At 39.8% G+C, this 18,335-nt stretch overlaps 3 protein-coding genes across 5 annotated transcripts; 2 read left to right on the plus strand and 1 right to left on the minus strand.

Moving 5' to 3' along the window:
• Window positions 1–152: 152 nt before the first annotated feature.
• casp20 (caspase 20, apoptosis-related cysteine peptidase) lies at window positions 153–3,125 on the plus strand. Its single transcript, XM_061083814.1, has 6 exons — window positions 153–216; window positions 832–1,172; window positions 1,286–1,320; window positions 1,838–1,943; window positions 2,049–2,598; window positions 2,723–3,125. The coding sequence occupies exons 2-6, from the start codon at window positions 839–841 to the stop codon at window positions 2,868–2,870; spliced, it is 1,173 nt and encodes a 390-aa protein (XP_060939797.1). The 5' UTR covers window positions 153–216; window positions 832–838; the 3' UTR covers window positions 2,871–3,125.
• A 3,137-nt stretch (window positions 3,126–6,262) lies between these two features.
• Window positions 6,263–12,636, minus strand: LOC133017673 (major histocompatibility complex class I-related gene protein-like). Of its 3 annotated transcripts, none has more exons than XM_061083817.1 (8): window positions 12,523–12,636; window positions 10,240–10,500; window positions 9,539–9,817; window positions 8,952–9,254; window positions 7,744–7,845; window positions 7,390–7,407; window positions 6,857–6,895; window positions 6,263–6,437 (listed from the first exon to the last, which is right to left on the minus strand). In XM_061083817.1, the coding sequence occupies exons 1-8, from the start codon at window positions 12,575–12,577 to the stop codon at window positions 6,397–6,399; spliced, it is 1,098 nt and encodes a 365-aa protein (XP_060939800.1). In that variant the 5' UTR covers window positions 12,578–12,636; the 3' UTR covers window positions 6,263–6,396. The 3 variants fall into 3 exon arrangements, with proteins under 3 accessions (XP_060939800.1, XP_060939798.1, XP_060939799.1); XM_061083815.1 differs by having other exon boundaries at window positions 6,833–6,895; XM_061083816.1 differs by having other exon boundaries at window positions 6,811–6,895.
• Window positions 12,637–13,833: 1,197 nt separating this feature from the next.
• Window positions 13,834–17,650, plus strand: catip (ciliogenesis associated TTC17 interacting protein). The gene is made up of 9 exons (XM_061083819.1): window positions 13,834–14,121; window positions 14,357–14,542; window positions 15,383–15,438; window positions 15,570–15,656; window positions 15,930–16,097; window positions 16,178–16,302; window positions 16,588–16,664; window positions 17,132–17,199; window positions 17,314–17,650. The coding sequence occupies exons 1-9, from the start codon at window positions 14,016–14,018 to the stop codon at window positions 17,500–17,502; spliced, it is 1,062 nt and encodes a 353-aa protein (XP_060939802.1). The 5' UTR covers window positions 13,834–14,015; the 3' UTR covers window positions 17,503–17,650.
• The last annotated feature ends 685 nt before the right edge of the window (window positions 17,651–18,335 follow it).

The following is an 18,335-nucleotide window of genomic DNA, read 5'->3' on the forward strand; positions in this document are numbered from 1 at the left end:
CTCTTTCACTTCGCTCTTTCATGTGAGATCACGGCTCATTGCTGCCCCTGGGGCTCGTGGTGGGGACACACAGAACAGACCTCCCCTTTAGCTTCCGATCTGTCCTGTCTCCGTTGTTCCCCCTCCTCGACCGCTAGGTGGTGGTCACGTGCCGGAGAGACTCCTCTGGACGGGAGGCAGTGTGAGTGGAGGGAAAGCTTCGAACACTTCCTGATGGTAGGTAAACAAAGCATTTGTCTGATCACTCTGTACTACGATTAGTTTACACTACAGTTCTTCATTTAAGATATTTTGGATGATCGTAGAAACTGGTTTAAGTCAGCTCAGTTGAATTCTGTATAACTGCGTGATGCACGAATGTTAACAATGGAGAAAGTTTAAATGGTTCAGATTCCTACTTGCTATTAAACATTTACATTAATTTAAAACCACATCATCTCGTTTTGATCACAAACTATTGATTTTAAATCAAAGTTGGCAGAAGACGTTGTTCTCGCTCATGTGTGAAGTAGTCGGTAATTAACATTTGTCATATAGTGATACTACAATGGTACTACCATACACTGTATATGTACTGCATATGTTGCAGAACCGTACATTCACAGTTTTACTCTTTAACTAAAAACCCATGTACCTCAGTATAGGGCAGTCTCCCCCCATTCGGGTTTTAGTTTAGTTAAGATAAGGGCAAGGGGCAGATCATGAATCTGGACTGTATCAGTCCCTTTTTCGATACATTTTCAGCCCTACTTCAATATGAACCAAAATAAAGATACTTTTGTGTACCTGTTCTCATGGATAATTTTGTTTTGCTCTGTGTTGTTACCTCAGATTCAACATGTCAGCCAAAGACACTCTGCGGTGCAATAAAACAGCCATTTTGACGGCTTTGTGTGCAGACTACAGGCTGATCCTCAACAAAGTTCACGAGAAAAACCTGATTACCCAACGGGAGTACAACAACCTGAAAAGCATCAACAAGGAAGATGTGGAGGGACACGCCGTTGAGCTCATGGATAAGATCATGAACAAAGGAGAGGACTCCTGCCAACATTTCATGGACCTCCTGCAAACCGACGAGGACATAATAAATACTTACCCTAAGCTGAAGAGCATGCAGCTGAATGACACCTGCCATCTGGTCCACTGCCTGCCCGTCAAAGAGTCAGCAGGTATGTTGACATACACAGATTGATATGAGCCTATAGTGTGTTCAGTGTGGAGCTTACACCAAAAAATGTTTCATGTTTGGAGATGTAACTCTGTTTCACTCTTGTTTCCTCAGATGCTACATCACCACAGAGCAAGAGGCTGAAGAGGGTGAGATCTCTGCCTGATATTCAAATAGCACATGATATGCGACCATGCATGAGTAGTACTTTCGAAGTATACATTTTCCTCAGATAATCCCAGGTCATATCTGGTTCTTTATGTCTCCAGACAGATGTGTATTGCTTTGTATTAACATATAAAATATTATGGGATTTTTTTCATTCAAAAACGTGATGTTTCAGTTTTAAAAGCAGGATTTATTGATTTTGTAATGCTCTCACTCGAAACCCTGCGCTTGCACTCTAATACACCTGCGCTCCAGCTTCCTCAGCTCTCCTGGTGCTCTCGCTGCCTGTGAAACCTCGGCTCCTGGATTTCTCAAATCAATAAGTCTTGCTCTGAAACTGAAAGACTCCACTTTTGAATAAAGAAAGTAAAACTAACCACAGAACATCTGCTTTGTAATATAGTAGTATAATACCACACAAAATTGAATCCAGGGAAAATTCAACTCTTAATAATAAGTATTTTTATGTTTGTGTTCCATTGTTTTCATTGTTTTAAGGAGGAGCGGTACCTGTTGAAGAGCCAGCCCGTTGGCCTCTGTGTCATCATGAACAATGAGAACTTCATGGATGGCACAATGAGAAGTGGAACCAATAAAGATGCTCGTATGTTACATAACAGACGGCTGGACTGTTTCACACCATTCTCTCGTTTGTTAGTCTTTGAGGGTTAACTTAGCTGTTTTTTTTGTATCCCTGTATGTCCTTCAGAATGTTTGGCAGAGGTGTTCACTTGGCTACGCTTCAGAGTCCTGATGTGTAAAGACCAAACCCAGGACCAGATGGAGCAAGCGCTGAGGCACTTTGCCTCTCTGAGCGAACCCTCCAGGCTGCAGGAGTTCAATGTTACGGAGTGGATCGGCAGCGGGTTCGCTGAACCTCAGCAGACTCCTCTGAAGCATGGAGACGCCTTCATCTGCTGCATTCTGAGCCACGGATTACAGGGCGTAGTCTTCGGGACGGATAGGAAGCCCCTCTCCATTAAACAAATAACTCAAACTTTCAAGGCGAGCGACCAGTCGGCCCTCACAGGCAAACCCAAGGTGTTCCTGATCCAGGCCTGCCAGGGACGGCACACACATCCTGGAGTGTTGTTTGAAGACCTGGAGGCTGATGATTCACCCCCACTATTCATTCCTGAAGAGGCCGATTTTCTGGTTGCTTTCGCTACTGTTGAGGACCATCTATCATATAGACACAAAACCTACGGGAGCTGGTTCATCCAATCAGTGTGTCAGCAGCTAAAGGATGGCTGTCTCAGGTAAATAGTACATAACTTTAAATTAAATATGTAGTTCGACCATAATCATGCACTGTGCACTATTTAATCATAATCTGTGCCATGGTGGTTATAGTAATGTTTTTGTACGTTATATTTATTCAAGGCATGATAATATCACCACCATCCTCCACCGTGTGAATGATGAAGTAAGTCAGAAAGAAGGCCCTGAACAATGTGGAGCAGCAAAGCAGATGCCTGAAGTCAGGTTCACCCTGAGGAAAACACTTGTGTTGTCACCACCTGAAGCTTAATCTCCAGATGTCATGCAAACTGCTTTCTTTTTGTCTTAGTTTATGGTTTGAGTACGTCTCCAGAAAATCAATGTAAATCAATATAATGTCCTGTGAAATCATGGAGGAGGACAGTGTTTATATTTTATGATGTATTTTAAGGGTTTTCTTAAATGTACTCAATAATTGTTTATCATTTTGAATTATATCTCAATCACATGTAAAAATGATTGCCATTTATACTTTTCTAGACTTTTGTCAAACAATAAAGTTCACTGGTGGTGGTTTTAACAAGGTTTTATACTGTCTCTTTATTTTCCAGCACCTTTTTCATGAGAGCAACAATCGATGAGTAATTAATGCATTAAACAAGACCAACTAAGCTTTAACTTATTTATATGGAGGTTGTAAATTACATTATAGAATATTAATCCATTTTGACATAGAGGAAACATTTGATAGGCGTCAGTACTTTCTTTTTAAGTGATTATTATTATTATTACATATCATTTTGCCAGTCGTGTTGTTCTTGGTGACAACTACAACTGGTGTTCAGCTTTGCTTTAAATTCATTGTATCTCCTGAAGTTGTCTATAGTTTTTTTTCTATTTAAATACTCACACAACTCTTCTGTCCGTTTTACATTTTATTTCACCGTCTCCAGTTGTACATGATGAACATTTCTTTCATCCTCTGCAGTTCTTGTCTGGTCTTCTCTTCATTCTCCTTTGCCCTCAGTCCTGCAAGGTACAGCAGACAAATTATCAGCTGTTGGTCATTCATCTCGTGACGTCTGCCATTATGATCTTTTCCACGATTTTCGGCACTGTTTAGTTTAGTTGTTCAGGGGATTACTCTGAATATGTTAAGCTGAAAGAAACAATGTGAACATTTTTTTTAAGAGGGTGTTTTTTTCTACAGATCTTGCTGGACACCTTCCTGAGCTTTATTCAATTCTGTTTTAACTATTTTCATATTATATATTTTTGCGCAAAAGTCAAGTTTTTTGGGGTTCTTGCTTACAATCATACAAGTGACCTGACAATGGTGAAAAAAACATCTTTGACCAGGAACAAGTATTTGATTATGATAATAGTTGCTGATTAATCTTGACTAATAGATCGATAGACTTATTGTTGCTGCTTTGTTTAGTTTTATTGAAATGCGAGTGCTGAAAAAGTAATTTTGCTCTTTATGTGTTACTGTTATTAGTCTATCATCACAGAAGCTGTTATATTTCCTGTCTGATCTAAATGTCCCAGCTGTCTGTTTCTTCTACGACATCCTGCAGTATCGGTTTCCTTGATCAACATTCTCCTGTTTGTATTTCCTGAAAGCAGAAATAACGAGTGATTTGGAACGCAGTGGCTCCCGCCTCGATGGCGGATAAGATCATAGTCCTTGACGATGATGAAGAGGAGAGTGCTCAACCCTCCTTTGCTGCTTCCGCCTCGTACACACGGAGCATCAAGTCAAACATGTCTCGCCACTCAAAGCTCAGCAGCCACTCCCTAAATTACATCTAGTTGAGCCTAAAAATGAATTCCTTAACAGTTCCGATGTCATCAGTTTCCAGGCAGATTTCAGTTTTCCCAGGAAGAAGCAAAGCACTGCTCTGATCTGAGTGAGTGAGCAAGATATCAGTGGATCACAGGTTTGACCAAATAGCTTTTTCCTTGCTGCTCTTACAGGTCAAATCCACATTAGTTTATTCTTTGGGACAATAATGAACATTTGAACTTTAACAGATGTGTTGAACTTTTCTACACGTTGAATCACAAAGAGGCAGAAATCCCAGAGAATATCAGAGACTTTATTAAAAACAGAAGTACAAAAGGAATGTAACAGCAAAGCAGCTTAATTTAACATTTATTTATAAACACCCAACACAAGAAGAAAATGTTCAGTTTCTACACTGTAAAAATGAAAACTTGAAATTGTGTTACTGCGATTTCTAAATATAATCAACAGAGAATATTATATGGATTTGCAAAAGTATTTGCTTCAACTAACTTTACTAAGTTAAATTTGTAAAGTTGCTGAAGTAAAAAGGGCAAAACACAAAATAGTATGTTTGTGATATGACACGTCTCATGTCTCATCACGGGAAACGTGACCTAACGTCATAAATGTGAGTGTTTAGGTTGAATACAGGACAGAAATTCTGGTTCTGCAGCTGCATATTTTAGCGGCTTTGGCTCAGGAGTTGGATCGTCCACTAACCGGAGGAGCACAGGTTCGATCCCCAGCTACTCCAGTCCACATGCCCAAGTGTCCACAAATAAGACACAGAACGCTAAAACTACCCCTGACAGCTTCCTGGACAATGTGTGTGATTGACGTGTGAGAGGAATAACACTGAGTGAGTGAATGTGACTGAATGAGTACGCTAAAGTGTCTGAGTGGTCAACAAGACAATATAAATGTATCAAAATGTTCATATGGAGAACATCACTGCTCAGGTTGATCAATTTCATGTCTGCATGTGAAATAAACTTCTTAAATTCTGGAGCCTAACGAGGAGGGACACTAGAACTCGCAGCTTTAAGAAAATGTGAAGTTATTAAACTTACGAGAGATAAGTTCAGTAATGCGCTGTTCGAACCTTTTCATTTTTGCAATGTAAATGTTAACAAGGCTAAAACAGAAAAGTTCCTTGTCCCTAAAAACTAACAGAAAATATTAACAGAAAATGTCATATGTGATACTTAAAACATCCCACAACCCTTTTATAATCTCCACTAAAATTGACTTTAAAGGTTAAGAACACAGCAAAGCATGAATATAACCAAACAAAAGAAAACAAGCAACTCTAATTAATTTCTTGTCAGGCCAAATTAGAAATAAAATAAAATCAGAATAATTAACTGGAAAACAAGTTACGTACTTATGCTCGTGTTGTGTGTCCGTGTGTGACAACAACTCATTATTGTGTGTAATTTATAAAGTTATTTTAATTCTATTTAAATTGATTGCATCACTTGTCCAAATCACACCAGATTCAACACTGCACTTCATTGGACCCTTAACAACACACAGGTCAAGTCTGAAGCTGATAAGAGGAACGGTTCTTGAGATACGTGAGTCACATACCAACAGATTTATGGACTCATGAGACTGTGAGATTATATTTCCAGCCCCTCAGATGTGGATGTACGAGTGTCTATATATGTATATTTAGATTTGTATTATTTAAATGATTTAACAAGGATGCCCAAACACCAGGAATATAAAACTGTAACTAAGATGATCTTTAAATTAACTGCATGTCAAAAGTGTTGTGATACTTTCATTGTTTTTGAGAATGTGTTTTACTTCACTCTACAGGTAAAGAAAAGTAATAATCCTCATTTGATTTACCAATATTTAAACATACATTTATCAGAAGGAAGTTTACATTTCTTATTTTTAACTAAAACGTAATATTTAATCAACGCCACCATTTATTTTTCATTTTTGTCAGTTGTGTTGTTTGTATTTCAATCAATGTCTGACCCTGAATATCAGTTTATGATTTGAGTGATGAATAATCAATGTATTCCCAGCATCAGGGGGAGACTGTGGTGACACTGCTTCCTATCCATAAACCTAAAGGGAGAAAAAATTAATAAAAATGAAATGTTCAGTTCCACAAAGCCATCTATTTAATGTATTTACAGTATTGAGACCTCATATTTCCATGATTCTCGCAGGGGTATTCAAATTTACTCATAAAAATCTGTAATCTTAAATTGATAAGCCCTTAATATTGGGTTTATTAACATTTAAAAAAAAATTGTAACTGCTGATATTTGGTTTAATTCAACATTAAACTGTCCTATTAACGTAAAGGTTTCTGATCTGTGCCTTGCTATCAGCAGATTTTTTTATTTCTAATAAAAACAGAGACTTTACACATGATCACTCATATATTACTTTGCTTAGCTTGAGGCAGTTTTGTTTAACAGATGAAGCAACTAACTGTGTTCAGGAGGACGTCTCACTTGGAGAAGTGGAACCTTGTTCACCTGATTTCAGCGGCTGTGAGGCACCTGGATCTTTTACAGCTGTGACGTCAGAAACACCTCGTTAGTGCATCCTCCTCTGATCAGACACTTTTATTACAAACAACCAACACTGCAGGGAACAATCCTGAAAACTCTTCAGCACAAAAGCAACCCTATCTAATCTACAGAAGGTTTACTAGAGTCCTGCACTGGGTCAGGTTCCTGTGGGGAGCCTCGTATCCATTGAAATAAATATGGCCAGTAAGACAAAGCCTGAGTGAACATTTGTGGCAAATTTGAAGAAATTCCCTAAAGGCATTCCTGAGATATGGTGTTCAAAAGATGGGGACGAACGGATGAACAGCCTGAAAACATAACGCCTCCCAGACTGTAGCCAGTGTGGACCAGTAAAGAGTGGACCAAAGAGGGGTTGGGGGTGTTTTATAAAACTGGACATGTTTGTACTTTCAGCTGCTGTGCAAACGTGACGTGGTATCCTCATAAAGCATATTAGTATAAAAAGAAAACAGAATAGAAATAGAAGTTTTACTTACCAGGTGTGGTACATTGGGCTGAAATAAAAATAAAAAACAAATGATTTCAGTTATTACAGTAAAAACACAGATTGAATTTTGTCATATTTTTCTGTAGTGGAAATCCTCCTCAAACTATCAACAACATACTGTCACTTTTTATCGTTTGTGTGCTGGCTGCCCGGTGCAGAGCTTTTTATAAACAGTCTATGGTGCAGAGGGAAGTTAGAAAAATTTGTGTGAACCCTGCAGCTCTTGGTGTGTGAGGAACTGAGGTTTGTTTCATGAGGTTTGATCTGAACGAGCATTAATTAGAAAGTCTAAAATCCAAACACCAGAAAAATATTGGACAAAGCATCTGTGTTGGTCTCTCACTTTTCCTCCTCCTGTACACAATGAATCCAAAGACAGCGAGAGAGACCACTGCAGTGATGATGACGATGATGATGATGATGGTGGTCACGCCAGTGGGCTTCTCTGTTGAGCGTAATAAAAAAACAAAGCATCACAACCTGAACAGATGAAGCAGGTTGGACGACAAGAATCTCCATGAACCACAATCCTGTACTGAGACAACAAACACACCCAGACACTAAATGTTTTAGTTTGTCCTGCTGTTGTTTCTACTTTCCGTTTGCATCTGTACATAATGACTGTATCTGTGCTTAATTCATGCTGGTTTGTCTTACATTTTACTTCCAGTAACTAATCTTCTACAACAGAGCAGCAGTCGAGTCTTAACAGTGACTATAATGTTTACATGTTGAAATGATAGACTAATGGAAATAAACAAAGACAAAACGTCTCCACTTCCTCCCGCTTCCCAGATATGAAGCTAAAATATACCGGATACAAACGCCGCCATCTTGCACATTTGGACTCTGTGCAGTAGTGAACAGAGGAATGGAGCCACGGTAACGAGGACCCGCAGATACACATGCTCTGTCAATCATGAGCTGTCAATCATGAGCTGTCAATCACAAGCTGTCAATCACGAGCTGTCAATCATGACATTTCACCCTGTTTTTATAGCATCAATCAGCGACCGAGAAATGGTTATAAACTGGCTGAAGAAATGTACCTAAATGTTTATTGTTACCCAGGTAAAGGACGAGAGATTTGTTTGTTTTTTCTGCTTCATTAATTCTGTAGAATAAAAGTTTTCATATCAAAAACCCACCCTGATCCCAATATGTCTGTGAATGGGTCACATCTGACCAATGATAAATTAGTCTGGCTCTAGTTTTGACCTGCAGAAAAACTTCATGGCATAAAATCATAGAATCATACAAGTAAATTTAAACATTTATAAATGTGTAAATCTCATTGATCAATGATAATAATAATAGTAATAAAATCCTCAGACACTGTTGCAGACACATTGAAACTAACTTAATTTTTCAGGGTCAAATGATGGTGAAGGTGGGGCACATGCACTGGTTTAACACTGATCTAAATGTATATATATATATATATTGATGAAAGAAAACCTCTCCTGCTACACATCAGCCAACATGAGCTGCAGGACTGTTATTGTAAAGGAAATGTGTGTTTCCCAGCGGCATCACTGATTCAAGTCTCACCTCTGTTGGACTCGACTGAGTCTTTGTCCAGTTTGGTGACGATGTCCTCCTTCACACCAGAGATCTGGAACACACAGTCGTACCTCTTCCAGTCTTCAGGGGAGATTGATGAAACCTTCAGGTCAGCGCTCATCTGAAAGGTCCCGTCATGGTTGGGGAGGACCTCTCCGATGTACACGTCCTCATGAAGCTCCTCCTCGTCTTTCCTCCAGAACAACACAGCTTTGTCGGGGTAGAAACCTGTAGCGTAACAACTGACTGGAGAGGAGGGAAACTTCTGGAGGAGAGAAATCCTGGGAAGTTCTGGGGAGGAAAAGGAAAGACAGAAGAGAGAGAGAGAGAGAGAGAGAGAGAGAGAGAGAGAGAGAGAGAGAGAGAGAGAGAGAGAGAGAGAGAGTTAGATGGATAGTTAGATCGATAGTTAGATCGATAGAATAGATAGTGTAAACTAGAAAACTAAGATTTAATGTGTATGTATGAGAGAAAACTGAGTCCCAGCAGGTGTCTGTGTATTTGCTCACGTTCACTGCCACAGAGTAGGAATAAGAAAGAGGAAGATTAAGTTGATGGAGGTTATGAGATGTCACCTGTTCTCAGCAGAGAGCTCCTCCCCTGCTCCAGGAACTTCTTCAGCCAGGAAGGACACAGCTGGAGGAGGTAGGTCTTATCATATGCGAGTCGAGCTTTATCATGATCCCACTTCCGATGGCTGATAACTCCCTGTGGTGTTTGAGTGATCCACGTCTCTGTCTCCAGGTCCAATGATATGAAGTATTTGCCATCATAACCCAACTCATCATAACCTTTAACTTCTCCAGTCTCATCATCCCATTCACACCCGAATATCCACTGGAAAATGTGAACATCTGAGAGAGAGACAGAGATCTGAGCTGTTATCACACACACAGAGAGAGACACACACCGAGAGAGCGTTAGTGTGTGCGTGTGTGTGAGCGTGCGTGTGACTGTGTGTTTATGTGTGAGTGTGATGGGTGCGTGTATTTTGGTGTGTGAGGGTGATTGTGTGTGTGCGTGCTTGTGTGCATGTGTGTGATTGTGTGTGCAGGTTTTGGTGTGTTAGTGTGTGTGTGTGTGTGTGTGAGTGTGTGTGTGTGTGTGCGCGCATTTGTGTGTGTGCGTGAATGTGTTAATGTGCAAGGTAGATAGTGTGTGTTTGTGTGTGTGCGCATTTGTGTGAGTGTGCATGTTTTGGTGTCTGAGTGTGATTGTGTGTGTATGTATGTGTGCGTGTGTTGTGTTATTATTAGAGATTCAAATGTAAACAAACCTCCAGTTTGGTTGAAGAGTTCATTTAAGATGTCAATGTCGTTTTTGTAGATCTGCTGTGCTATCAAAGCCATCTCAGTCTGACTCTCCCAGTACTGTGAATCCGTTGTTTTTAATATCCAGTCCTGTCTTGGTTCTGCTTTCATTATTTTGCTGTCATAGTGGGTAACCTGAACTTCGTCAACCACACTATTAGCCGCAAACTTTGGAAGGTTTTGGACTTGAGAGGATCCGGTCAGGGAATATATCAAAGAGTGAGTCCCTGCAAGAAAAAGTTTTTAGACTGTTTTGTAAAGAGTCAAGAAGACATGAAGCACATTCAACACATCTTCAGCTGTTGCGAGGTAAACAAACACAAAAATACATTGTTTACAAATGTTTAATATTAGAAAATAATATTTTCTACTGCAGAGTATTTAATGTGAAGTGAAAACTACTTCAATTTCCAATTACTCTTTGAGACTTTCATTCTTAAAGTCCTTAAATAGTTGGTTTGTCTCTGTATATATATATCAATATATATTTATCCATATATACACATATGAATTTATACTGGACCCAGTTATCCAAACAAAGTGGGACATTGTTACAGGAAGGGCTTAGCTTTTCTTTAAATGTATAGACTCAGAAAATGTTTGACAACAATGACAATGTTGTCAAATACATGTTCATTAGGTTGTTAACATTTCTGATTCAGATCCATCGACTGAAAATAATTAATCTGTATGTTTGGCACTGATTTCTAAGATGTCAATGTTAATACCTATGACAAAGACATGTTATTGATACTTGATGTTTCAATGTTAAACATTGAAACAACGTAAGCTTCATTATAAATAACTATTAATGTAATAATGTGTCCAAACAGAACTTGAATTAAGAAAATAAATGCATGGTTTTTAATACCTTTTTTTAAATGTAAAGATAAATGCAAATCTTCTTTGTTTATTCTGTAAAAAGACAATTGGTGCATGTGTGCAAACATAAAGGCTGATACCTTCATTTCTGTGACAGACTCATATCAAGCAGTCAGGCTTCAGTGCAGATGTTATCACATTAGAAAGTATTAACAGACATCTGTTATTTATTCATTATGGAGGCAGCCTCATCCTGATTCTTCGTCTCCCTTTTTCTTTTCACTGACTTCATTAGAGATGAGTTTGTGTTTTCTGTTAGTAACAATGTGTGTTGATTGTATTGGAGTAGGAGGTCACATTGATAAAAGATCATTAATTAGTAATATCTCATGTCTGTAATGTTACTCACGGTTTTAATCAGCCTAAATGATGTTGAACATTGTACCAACAAACCTGGAAGCTGTTTATCCTCAGCAGGATCCTGTTACTATGGAAACAGCGCCATCTACTGACTACAATAAAAAAAGTCCTAGCCATATTTGTCAGTTTACACCAGGGGTGTCCAAACTACGGCCCTCGGGCAGACTGCGGCCCGCCATTCATTTTTAATTGGCCAACAACAAAAAAAAAAAATATTTATAACACAGAAGAATACTTACAATTTTTTTAATTAACAATTAAGTAGCACTTAAATGGCACTTACATATAGCACTTTGTATTTTTGAAGAAATTGTACTTTCTTGATTCATGTTTTTCTGGGTTTGTACCCTCGGGGTTGAATGCACTTATTGTAAGTCGCTTAAAAGTGTCAGCAAAATGAAATGTAATGTAAAGTAATGGACTATGGCCCACAGTATTGCACTTCTCGGTTTATACACTAGGTTGCGTCCATCTCACCCCTGACCTGCCAGAAGTAAATAACAGTGTTGATTCATATCAACAGACTGAACCTGTTATTTCTTCGCAACTTTTTGTAAACCAACATGAAACATGACACGTCATGAACAACTAAGTCTGAAATAATAAAGTTAATAATGCGCTGAGTGTAAATGTGGCTTCGTTCCCTGATTCATCGGAGTCAGTTGGACTTTTTCGCTTCAGAATCGCTGCGTCATTTTGTCCAGAACCCGCTCGGCCCGTGTCGATCTTAATGGTTCTGACCAAAGTAAGAAATCAAATAACGGTCAGGATCAAAAGAAAGAAAAGTCCCTGCTCAGTTGATCTTTTCAGAAATAGAATATAAGCTTTCCTTCTTGCATGAGATCGATGACAGTCACTAACATGAACTTTTGAATCATGTCTTTGAAACGTTATTAAATTTCTAAAATCTGCAACGAAGGAACCACACAAAACATGGAGCATTTTTCTTTTCACTTCAAATCGACCAAATGCAATAAAATAAAGTAGAAACGTGGACTTATACTCACGTGCCGTCGCGCTGTGTGCTCCTGCCAGTAGAAGCAGGGAAAGTAAAGTGAACATTGTGAGCGGTGGTGTATCCGTCTTTGCTGCGTTTAAGGTAGATGAGCTCTTTGCTATAGAGAGAGATGGACGAACTGTGAGGCGGGGAGATCCTCTGAGCAAATGGGAATGTAGAATCAGCCTCTACGTCGATTAAAACTGGATGTAACGAAACCATAAACAATTGGTCGAAACTTAGGGGGGTTTAACAGGAGAAGTGAAAGTAACGAACTGTGTTGCAACATCTAAGTCATGTTGTTCTTGGTGACAACTACAACTCGTGTTCAGCTTTGCTTTGACCTCATTGTATCCCTCCTGAAGTTTTCTCCAGTTTTTACTCTATTTAAAAACTCACACAACTCTTCCGTCCGTTTTAACTTTTCTTTCACCGTCTCCAGTTGTACACAGCACTCACAACCTCAGTTGTTTTCTCTTGCAAAATTTTACTCAGGGTCGTACATGAGGAACATTTCTTTCATCTTCTGCATTTCTTGTCTGCTCTTCTCTTCATTCTCCTTTGCCCTCAGTCCTGCAAGGTACATCGGACAAATGATCAGCTGTTGGTCATTCATCTCGTGTGCCATTATGGTCTTTTCCTCGATTTACTGCACTGTTGAGTTTAGTTGTTCAGGTGATCACTCTGAATATGTTAAGCTGAAAGAATAATAATGTTTGCCACTTAGCCTACTATTTAACACTTCAAAGGATTCATTTAGCAAAGAATTCCTTGTTGTCAGTTTGCTATAATGTTAAAGTGTCAGTGGTCATAGACTCCTTTGATTTCTTAGACTGTTGCAAAAGTGAAAGATGAATTCGATCTGGAGAGAAACAAGACAGGGTTTTTGACCTGAACAGATTCTATTAGTCTGTATGTAGTGATAGTGATAGCACCACCAAGTGGCAAAAAGGAGGTAAGCATCGTTTTACAACTCTAATTCGATTTACATCTAATGTTCACCGTGTTGTGTCCACGTAATGGCGTGGACCGTAATAAGTGAGTAGTGGGCGTGGTCCAGCGCCGCCTCACTGATGCAGGAAGTGGAGTGTTTTTCCTTCCCGCGATGCACAAAACGCACGCAGCATGGAGCCGTTTCGCCCCCCCCCCCCCCCCTCGCAGCTCTAGTTAAAATATTGTTTTTGTCACGACTAACTTTGTTCCTGGGATGGGAGAGGGGTTTTGTGGCATGATGTGAACAGGTATTACGGTAATTTATTCCAGATTCGACCGCGCACGTACAACCGTCTCTATGGTACTGCAGCGTCGTTGTCATGACTACTGGGACGCGCTTGTCTTCTGTTTCGTACCCGACGAGGCTGTAGAAACAAGTACCGACGATAAAAACCACTAAAGATGATAAAAACAACCTCAGTGTCTCAACGTTCCTTCTCTTAGAGCTGATCCACACACTGGGACTTGTTTGACGTCCTGGATTATCAACCTGAGGTAAAGGCACAAACGATGGAAGCCTCTGTGGAGGAAAAGACTCCTGCAGGAGCTTTCACTATGAGGCAAGGAGTCCAGCTGAAAGCCTCTGCTGAAGCCATCGCGTTCATGTCCAGCATTGGTGAGATAATTTTCTGTTTATTTTCTGTGATGAGTTTGGAGCCTCAACAGTAAACAGAGCCTGTCTATGTCTGAGAGTCAGCGCCACCTGGTTTTGACATATCAGCGACATAGAGTTTGTACATTTCATGTGAGCAAAGATCAGAAATGACATTTGTCTTCTTTACCATTTCTTTAATAAAAGCTGCCCATTGTGGCTTTATTCTCCAACCTAAAGATCCCTCTGTCCCCTGCAGAGCCTGTGGAGCTGCTGAGGTGTGTGTTTGCAGACTCTCTGGTGACTGTGTCAGAGGGCGGCAGACATGTGGGGGACTTCAATGTGACTTTGGAGTTTGCCCGCAGGATCCAGCAGCCCTGTGTGATGCTGTTTGCTCAGAGCCAGGGAACCATCGACAACTGCCCCTGCGGAACAACAGTGACAGGTGACGAGGGGGGCAGGGGCCACTCCTGATCTCCATTGTTTTGTTACATTATACACGTGTATGGTGGCCCAGAGAGCTCAACGCACTGAAATTAAGGAAAACACATGCAAATAGAAAAAAACTGGTGCAAATTAAAGAAAACAACCTCATCAATTTGAAAACACATTTGTGGAGTTGTTGAAGTTTGCTACTTTTCAGTGGAGGTGGAACTTCACAAAGCCTTGAACTACAAACAGGTTCATCACTTTTTTTGGGTCCCGTGGAAACATCTTTCGGAATTTGCAGTGCGTCTCTGTATTTTCCTGTGTTGTGACATTTTGCAGCGCATGTGTCATCACATGGATGACGTTGTTTTCTTAATTTGGCCTTTTTCCCCTAATTTTTAGTGTTGGGGTCTCTCGGCCAACTACACTGTTAATTGTAATTAATTTAATAATAAAATAAATTACAATCCAAAACGCAGCAACCAGACTTCTCACAAAATCTAGTAAAAGGGAGCACAGTGTTCTGATTTTAGCTTCTCTTCATTGGCTTCTAGTACATTTTAAGATTTTATTTCTGACTTTTAAAGCTAGTATTCAGAGGTGTGCTTTCTCAGGAATGAATTCTGAATTCTGTTCTAACCTTGCCAATTATTTTAATCATCTAACAGTGTCTTATTTGGTCTTGTCTTACCTCTTTTCTCATCTAAAGCCCTTTACTGTAATCTTGTGCGATCTTCAAATTTGCTTTTAACTGTTTCCTACTGTTTGCCAACAACTTTTTAATTATAAAAAGCCTTGTAACTGTGTTTTGAAAGGGGGCTACATAAATAACGTCTTATTGTCGACAATTTTTAAGCCTACCTGACTACAAACCTGGAGGTGCTGGAGGAAGATTACCACGAGTATGTCAGGGTAAGTTATTGCGGGCTTTCACCTACACACCTTTGTCAGCTGAAATCAGTGTGCCCTTGTCGGTCAACATTGTCGTGCCACATCTCTCTGGTTTAATTTTGCACTTTTTGTCTTTAAATGCCTTTTTTCAGCTTGAAGGCCAAACTTTGGACAAGAGGTTTCACATGGTGCAGCACGATGGGCTGATGATGATTAATAAAGTTACCACCGTAGGAGAGGTGAGAGAGTAATGTGTAGAGTGAGCGTTAACAGCCTAAAATCCTGACAAAAAAAACAAATACGTTCTATTAGCCCAAGACCTATAGTAATGAACAGATGCTTTACTGTATTATGGCTTTGCCGTAAAGCCAACAACAGAGCGGCTTCCATTTAGCAAAACTGGGATTGAATGACTGTTCAAAACAACAATATCTCCGTTATTATTGCGATATGACTTTTGTTTCACTCAATACTCTACCATCCATCCTTTTTGTGTGGGAACGTGCGTACAGGAGGTGACGAAGGAGAGCATCTCTTATCCCAAATCTGTCATAAGAGGGCTGGTAACTGAGGGCTCCACCCTGCTGCTGATGCGCCTGATGGCTCTGAGGAAGAAGGTGCCCCAGAACATGACCTTCATCTCCTTGAACCAAGAGTTAAAAATGTCCCAAATCATCCTTGTAAGTGTTTATACAATTTCTTGTTCTGTCAATGAATCCCATGAAAAGTGAACTCTAATTATACGTGCGCCTGTGTTTAGAGTGAGCTGGATGTGAAGGAGCTGGACATCGGGGGTGAGACGGTGAAGGTGTTTGGAATGCAGAGGACTATTCACTCTGTGGGGGAAAGCCCCGCCACCTGGCTGTGCTACTTCCTGGAGGACGGGTAGGTTCAACGACAGCCTCTTAAGGTTCTGAAACTTCGTAGACACTGCCCACCACAGTGCCTACCCACGTTCTCACTGCTCAACACAGTGGATCAAGTAGGCTACAACTGTTGATTTGACACTATTTCAATTATTTTAGTGTTTGCAAGTCAACCGCTGATTAGGCCCGCGTGATAAAATATCAAAACATTTTGTTACCTGATTTTTTAAATGACGATGCATGCATTTAAAAAAAAGAAAGAAACTGTTTGTGCTACTTGATGAATTAATTTTCTTCTGATCAGGCACTTGGCCAGTAGAGTGCACGTGGGATCACCAGTCACTGCAAAGCTTCTGCATCTGCCATCACAGCCGGAAAAAGGTAATTACTGATTCTCTAATGAAAGTCAGTGATGATTTAGTTTCAGGTTTAGGTTAGGGTGAACTGTTAGTGTTGCTGGGAAGGATTGCAACCCTTGGTTTATATAAAAAACACTGATATTGTTGAGTAAGTGGTTGAAATGAGTCTGTGATGCTGTGCTGAAGAAACTAGTGGTGACTAACACATACGTCCATTATCCACACATATGAACACGCACGTTGGAAGGGACCGAGGAAGCAAAAAAGGGAGAAGGATCTGGACAGAACAGAACTTCGCTCCTCAAACATTTAGTGTGTTATGGCCTCCTTGTTGACTTTTTCTTTTTGTATCCTTTTTATCTTAATAGCTTATCCAGAGAAAGTCTCTGATGTCTCCGTCTGTTCTCTTCCTCACACTGATAATGAATAACTGTTCCTCGGACCTCCATCAGTGACTGATCGTGTCTGTGTGTGTTTTTAAAATTATAGGTTTTGAGAAAATCCCCCTTATTTGGGAAGAGGACATGGAGATGTGGTCTAAGTTCCTGGACAGAAAGGTGAGAGTGGATTTAAATGTACTCAGGCAGTAGCTGAATAATCAGGTCTCTCACACATCTCCTCCTATTCAATAAAACAGAATGTTAATGTGTGTGAATGTCTCCATATGGCAGGAGGAGCTGAAGGCGGACCATAGCTTGTACTTTAGAAAGCACCCAGAGATCCGTGCTATCATATCTGACTTCATGCAGTTCTTGTTGCTGAGGAAACCAGATGACGTCTTCCGTTTTGCCAAAGACTACTTCCTCCCGTTCGCTTCCCAGCCACTTCCAGACTCAAACCTGGAAGCCTCATCGTCCTGAAGGCTCACAAGATCAAAACTGTATTTCATAACTTGCTGTTAATTTATCACTTTCACTTTTGCTTTTCTTCAGAGTGATAGACGACTAGATGGTTATAAAGGAAATATGGTTGAAATGAACAATTACTTTTAATCATGAGACTTCAAAAAAAAAGAGACAATTCAATTAATATTAATTATGAATAAAGTGGGTTTGTTTCAAAGTGTTTGTAGCTTGGTTTTTCTCATGGACTGAATTGTAGAGGGATAAAGTTAGACTTTAGTTGCCACATTGAAGAAATGTTTTATCATTATTGTAGCTGCATGAATATGAATAGCCAAATAGTTGCTAGTTTGACCAAATTACATAGCAATATCATCGTGTCATAAAGATTGAAGATAATGATGTAGAATTGATGCCCCCTGCCCCTAATCATGTGACACTGTCCAAACTGACGCAGACTCTGTGTTTTAATTTTCAATGCACTTTTTAGAGGTTTATTTTCAAGTTTGAATATTGTGGTTCGCAGTCAGACAGATGACATTGCTTAGCTCAAAGTGCTAAATCATCTTACTGCTTAAACTAGTTTACAGCAAACTATATATATATATATATAATATAAAGCCTTTTGTGTTAACTTACACTGGCAACTAGGGTGTGGAGTGTTACCTTTTTTTCAGGTTAGAGCAAAGGCCCCTCAAAGTGTCTGTTCAAGGCAAATGTAAAGTTGCATTGCTTGTAAAACTAGGTCAAAGTTAGTCAGCTTACAAATGTGAATGTTTTAACATAAGACAGTTGTGCTATAACCTTCACTACATGTGTCAAAATGGAGTTGTAGGCCAGTCATTTCCACT

This window comes from Limanda limanda, chromosome 13 (genome assembly GCF_963576545.1).
Source record: "Limanda limanda chromosome 13, fLimLim1.1, whole genome shotgun sequence".
Taxonomy (NCBI): domain Eukaryota; kingdom Metazoa; phylum Chordata; class Actinopteri; order Pleuronectiformes; family Pleuronectidae; genus Limanda; species Limanda limanda.

Bases quoted from the DNA above. Each gene is read 5' to 3' on its own strand.
- casp20 (XM_061083814.1), top strand. From the start codon at position 839: ATGTCAGCCAAAGACACTCTGCGGTGCAATAAAACAGCCATTTTGACG. The intron at 1,173-1,285 runs GTATGTTGACAT...TTGTTTCCTCAG, and splicing joins GCCCGTCAAAGAGTCAGCAG to ATGCTACATCACCACAGAGC. The intron at 1,321-1,837 runs GTGAGATCTCTG...CATTGTTTTAAG, and splicing joins AGAGCAAGAGGCTGAAGAGG to GAGGAGCGGTACCTGTTGAA.
- catip (XM_061083819.1), top strand. From the start codon at position 14,016: ATGGAAGCCTCTGTGGAGGAAAAGACTCCTGCAGGAGCTTTCACTATG. The intron at 15,657-15,929 runs GTGAGAGAGTAA...ACGTGCGTACAG, and splicing joins AAGTTACCACCGTAGGAGAG to GAGGTGACGAAGGAGAGCAT. The intron at 16,098-16,177 runs GTAAGTGTTTAT...GCCTGTGTTTAG, and splicing joins AAATGTCCCAAATCATCCTT to AGTGAGCTGGATGTGAAGGA.
- LOC133017673 (XM_061083815.1), bottom strand. From the start codon at position 12,577: ATGTTCACTTTACTTTCCCTGCTTCTACTGGCAGGAGCACACAGCGCG. The intron at 7,846-8,951 runs GTGAGACTTGAA...TACGCTCAACAG, and splicing joins CTCAGTCGAGTCCAACAGAG to AGAAGCCCACTGGCGTGACC. The intron at 6,438-6,832 runs GTGAGACGTCCT...TTCTCCCTTTAG, and splicing joins ACAAGGTTCCACTTCTCCAA to GTTTATGGATAGGAAGCAGT.